The sequence below is a fragment of the Mauremys reevesii genome, linkage group 4 (genome assembly GCF_016161935.1).
Source record: "Mauremys reevesii isolate NIE-2019 linkage group 4, ASM1616193v1, whole genome shotgun sequence".
Taxonomy (NCBI): domain Eukaryota; kingdom Metazoa; phylum Chordata; order Testudines; family Geoemydidae; genus Mauremys; species Mauremys reevesii.
In genome coordinates this window covers 79,558,762-79,564,590 of record NC_052626.1, presented here as the reverse complement: position 1 = coordinate 79,564,590, position 5,829 = coordinate 79,558,762, and the positions used below count along the sequence as shown (strand labels likewise).

The following is a 5,829-nucleotide window of genomic DNA, read 5'->3' as shown; positions in this document are numbered from 1 at the left end:
AAGCATCCTTTACACAGGCCTGCCAGCGTACTTACTTCTCAGTACTCTTCTCTCCTGATTCCATCTCCAGCCTGGGCAAAGGCTACCAATTACGTAGTGTTGTACGGCAACTTTGCAGTGTGGGTAAATATCCTCAGTTTACACTGAAGTCACCAAATTGATTTTACTTGTAACCAGAGGTACTTGAAAACTGGTGAAAATCTATTGCATTTGCACACAGTCCCATCCATACTTTAACATCTCTCCCAGCATCTTTAGTAGTACCAAATGTGTGGCTCTCTAAGGATTAACAGTTGTCACACACCAGGGCCACTCACATCTTTAAAGTAAATGTGGCAATAGAATCAAATCTTTTTCATCCAAAAGCCTAGGCTCCTACCACTTGAACTAAAGGAAACTCTCCTTTAGTTGTTAGCAGTATAGAGCCTATGACACACACTAGATCTGTCCAATTCTGTCCAGTAGAGGGCAATGGCACATACACTAGCCATTTCATTACACTATTATTACCCCCAATTTAAGATGGTACTATGCTGTAGCCTGTGTCTGTTTAATTCAATCATGGAATTTCTTTCATGGAAACATTTGCTTATTTTGCAATATGGGTGAAATTTACTCCTGAGTCCTGAGTAGAGTGGCAGCACACTACAAAGCCTAGGCAGCACATAAGCCTCACTTAAACCCTGATTTGAGGGTTTAAATGGATCTGAAGTGGTGCATAGGTCTTTTGTTGGCCCTCTGCACAAGGGTGAATTTTACTGTTTGTGATTGTCCAGATATCTTATTGGCGTGACATAATTTATATCTACAATGGTATTTCAGACTTTGGGAAAAACTTATTGTCAAAGCATCTACCAGTCATTAATGCCTGTAGACTTATGCCTCTTAAAATCCATACATTTGCACTATTGTTCATTTTGGAGTATTTCACTTACCTACAGTGCTCTCTTTCTCCTCCTCAGGTGATCCAGTTCCCACCAGAATGGACGTGCTGACATCACCAAGCATGGGCCTGCACACTATGCCGGAAGAAATCCAGCACCCATATACTAAATTTTCTGAATGGAAGTTCAAGCTTTTTAAAGTGAGATCATTTGAAAAGGCACCTTCTGGAGACAACCAAGAGGCAAATAAAGAGAAAGCAGAGAAGGTGGCCTCTTTGGACAAAGGCACTACAGTGCAGATGGATGCGGCAGTTCCAGTGGCAGAAAAGCCACTTCTGGCAGATACAGACTTAAATCACAATAAGCAGGCTCTCAAAAAAGATGCTGACAACCTGAAAATGCAAGAGAATGCAGCTCATCAAGCAAACCTGCAGCAGCTCTGCCGCATCTGTGGAGTTTCATTTAAAACTGATCGCTACAAGAGAAGTCATCCTGTGCATGGACCAGTGGACAGTGAAACTCAGGGACTTCTGAGAAAGAAAGAGAAAAGAGCAACATCTTGGCCAGATCTTATTGCCAAGATTTTTAAGATTGACGTGCGAGGAGATATCGACACAATACACCCCACTCGGTTTTGTCACAACTGCTGGAGCATCATCCACAGAAAGTTCAGCAACGCCCCATGTGAAGTGTATTTCCCGAGGAACAGCACCATGGATTGGAAGTCCCACTCCCCAAACTGCACTGTTTGTTATACTGCTCGTCGTGGGGTTAAGAGAAAGAACCAGCCATCCAATTTACAGCTGGGCAAAAGGCTCAAGATCATTGCAGAACGTGCCAGAAAAACTAAAAGTGTAAAAAAACAAGTACAGGTGAACAACAAAAATCTTATGAAAAAGATTGCCAACTGCAAGAAGATACATCTTAGCACCAAACTTCTTGCAGTTGACTACCCTGCAGATTTCGTTAAGTCCATCTCTTGCCAGGTCTGTGAGCATATTCTGGCAGACCCAGTGGAAACGACATGTAGCCACTTATTCTGCAGAACCTGCATCCTTAAGTGCCTCAAAGTTATGGGCAGCTATTGTCCCTCCTGCCGATACCCTTGCTTCCCTACTGACCTGGTGAGTCCAGTGAAATCCTTCCTGAACATCCTCAATTCCCTGACTGTGCGATGCCCAGTGAAAGAATGTGATGAGGAGGTTTTGCTGGGCAAATACTGCCATCATCTGTCCAGCCACAAAGAGGTGAAAAGGAAAGAGATTTACACGCACGTAAATAAAGGCGGCCGACCGAGGCAACACTTACTCTCATTGACCAGGAGAGCGCAAAAGCATCGTCTGAGAGAACTCAAGCTTCAAGTCAAAGCTTTTGCTGAGAAAGAAGAAGGAGGTGATATAAAGGCTGTGTGCCTAACTTTGTTCCTGCTGGCTCTGAGAGCAAGAAATGAACACAGACAAGCAGATGAGTTGGAAGCTATAATGCAAGGGAAGGGATCAGGGCTTCACCCAGCTGTTTGCCTGGCAATCCGAGTCAACACCTTTCTCAGCTGTAGCCAGTACCATAAAATGTACAGAACTGTAAAAGCTATAAGTGGGAGGCAGATCTTCCAGCCATTGCATGCTCTCCGCACTGCTGAGAAGGCACTCTTGCCAGGTTATCATCCATTTGAGTGGAAACCCCCTTTGAAAAATGTGTCCACTAATACAGAAGTGGGAATTATAGATGGGCTGTCAGGGCTGCCACACTCAGTTGATGACTACCCAGTAGACACAATTGCCAAGAGGTTTCGATATGATGCAGCCTTGGTTTCTGCCTTAATGGACCTGGAGGAAGACATTTTGGAAGGCATGAAAGCACAAGACCTGGATGACTATTTGAATGGCCCCTTCACTGTGGTGGTGAAGGAGTCTTGTGATGGGATGGGAGATGTCAGTGAGAAGCATGGAAGTGGACCACCTGTCCCTGAGAAGGCAGTTCGATTTTCTTTCACCCTCATGAACATCAGTATAGCTCATGGTAATGAAAATATAAGGATCTTTGAAGAAGTCAAGCCCAATTCAGAGCTGTGTTGCAAGCCCTTGTGCCTTATGCTGGCTGATGAATCAGACCATGAGACTCTGACAGCCATCCTGAGCCCTCTCATAGCAGAAAGAGAGACAATGAAAAGCAGCGTTTTGCTTCTTGAAATGGGAGGCATCCTCAGAACATTCAAATTCATCTTTAGGGGTACAGGTTATGATGAGAAACTTGTCCGTGAAGTGGAAGGCCTTGAAGCCTCAGGCTCTACTTACATCTGCACTCTTTGTGATGCAACTCGCCTGGAAGCATCTCAGAACTTGGTCCTCCACTCCATAACAAGAAGTCATGCTGAAAACCTGGAGCGCTATGAGGTATGGAGGTCCAACCCATATAATGAATCTGTTGATGAGTTACGTGACAGAGTGAAGGGTGTTTCTGCCAAACCTTTCATTGAGACTGTTCCTTCCATAGATGCACTGCATTGTGACATTGGCAATGCGGCTGAGTTCTACAAGATATTCCAGTTTGAGATAGGTGAGGTGTACAAGAAACCTGACATATCTAAAGAAGAGAGGAAAAGGTGGCAGTCGACTCTTGACAAGCACCTTAGGAAGAAGATGAACCTGAAGCCCATAATGAGGATGAATGGAAACTTTGCTAGAAAGCTTATGACCAAAGAGACAGTGGAAGCAGTATGTGAATTAATAAAGTGTGAGGAAAGGCATGAAGCCCTAAGAGAACTGATGGACCTTTACCTTAAGATGAAACCAGTGTGGAGGTCTTCATGCCCAGCCAAAGAGTGCCCAGAATTGCTGTGTCAGTATAGCTTCAACTCACAACGTTTTGCTGAGCTCCTGTCCACAAAGTTCAAGTACAGATATGAGGGCAAGATTACGAATTACTTTCACAAAACTCTTGCTCATGTTCCTGAAATCATTGAAAGAGATGGCTCCATTGGCGCCTGGGCAAGTGAAGGGAATGAGTCTGGGAACAAATTATTTAGGCGTTTCCGAAAAATGAATGCCAGGCAGTCAAAATGCTATGAAATGGAGGATGTCTTGAAGCACCACTGGCTGTATACCTCTAAGTACCTGCAGAAGTTCATGAATGCCCATAATACATTGAAAAGCCAGGGCTTCACAATCGATCCAGGGCAGAGTTTAGAAGACTCTCTGGCATTGGAAGGCACTTTAGAAATAACTGATTCTATGGAATTCTAAACATAACGATCATTTGAATTGGGTTTGCAATTAAGTCTTCCTAGACGGGGTGCAGTAAGGCCTGCAAATATCACTTTTACACTGAGTGTTAAAGGGAATCTGTCCCTGCTCAGAGGAGTTTGGTAAACATCTGGATGGTAGTTTCCAGCAAATGGTAATACAGAGTAACTGGTTGGTGTCATTTTCCAGCCATTTTGTGAGGTAAAAGTGGAAAGAAAGGTGGTCAATTTACTTTGGTCTCAGATTATTGTTTAATAAATAGCCAAAGTGACCCTAAGTTTTTAGACTATGTGATGTGTGTGAAATGAAGAGGATTCAGAAGATTTATGACAGTTGCAAAGAAAGTGAGGATGGTTTTTTTTTTCCTGTTTGCATCATTGCATTTTACTTACTATTTAAGAATAGTTTTTCTTTTTTTAAATTGATGGTCTCTCATTTCTTAAAACATGGAGACATTTAGACAACCATCCTGAAGTACAGAGTCAGTATTTTTTGTATAACACATTGTATAACACATTGATTCAAAGGGTGACCTCACCAACAGTTTAAAATATTGTTATTTTATTTAACATTTATATTGTGGTAGTGCCTAGAGACCAATCAGGTTTGGGGCTCATTGTGCTAGGTACTGTACAAGCACAGAGAAAAATTAGTCAGCATTTTAAAATAATAATTATAACCTAGTCAAATTGTTCTATAATGCAAGCTTGTGCATAGGCTTTGAAATCAGACCTTAAAATGAATTTTTTTTGTCTTTGTACATTGTATACTTTCAAGCTTTGCTACAAACCTTGCTAACAGCTGGCACCTACAAGGAATTTTGTTCAATAGGCAATCTGTATTTCCAAAATTAGATCCCAAATGGTGTATATCATCTTAGCTCCGTTGGGTGAAATCCAGTGAAGACAATGTCACAATTCATATTGACTTCCAGATGCAGAATTTCCCCTATTGACCTTAGTGAAGCAACACATATACAGCAGCCAAGGATCTGGCCTATAGAGATTCCTCAGTTCTGTATATTGCTATTATGCTCTTCTATAGGGTATATTTCACAGACTATGGGAACCTTTTATTGTGTTCCAGTCCTGGCTCTAATATTGACACTGCTGTCTGGAGCATGTCATTTAATTTCTCTGCCTTAGTTTCCATGCCTATAAAATGGAAATAGTTTTTACCTATCTCACAGGTATGTTGTGAGAATTATTTAGTCAATAATGGTGAACTGCTTTGAAAATGAAATAGCTATTTAAATGCTAAGCATTATTACTTCAAGATTTAGAAAGCTCATAAGAACAGTTTACATTGTACTAGGGGCATCATTAAAATGGTGGCAATTTTCCTGTACAGTGATATTGATAGATGCCTTATATACATAATAGAAATACATAATTTAGCACAGCAAACTTGACTCTTACAGGTGATAAACATCCAGTCTTTAATAGTGACCGTGGGTAAAATGATTTTAACATATTCGTTAAATATTTATTAAAAATGTTGTGAAATTTGGCAACCAAATTATTCCTGAACATACTAATTGAATTAATAGCATAGTTTTATGACCCTGATGTGGCAAAGCACTTAAGCACATGCTTAATTTTAAGCATGTGAATTGTCCCATTAAATTCAGTATGACTACTCAGATGCTTAAAGTTAAGCCCGTGCTTAAGTGCCTTGCTGGTTGGGATTCAAAGTTAAATTAC

General features: G+C 41.3%; 1 protein-coding gene across 1 annotated transcript; it reads left to right on the top strand.

Moving 5' to 3' along the window:
- The first annotated feature begins 982 nt into the window (after positions 1–982).
- On the top strand, positions 983–4,126 carry RAG1 (recombination activating 1). The gene has a single exon (XM_039535976.1). It carries the CDS (start codon positions 983–985, stop codon positions 4,124–4,126), a length of 3,144 nt encoding a protein of 1,047 aa, XP_039391910.1.
- Positions 4,127–5,829: the final 1,703 nt, after the last annotated feature.

Bases quoted from the DNA above. Each gene is read 5' to 3' on its own strand.
- RAG1 (XM_039535976.1), top strand. From the start codon at position 983: ATGGACGTGCTGACATCACCAAGCATGGGCCTGCACACTATGCCGGAA.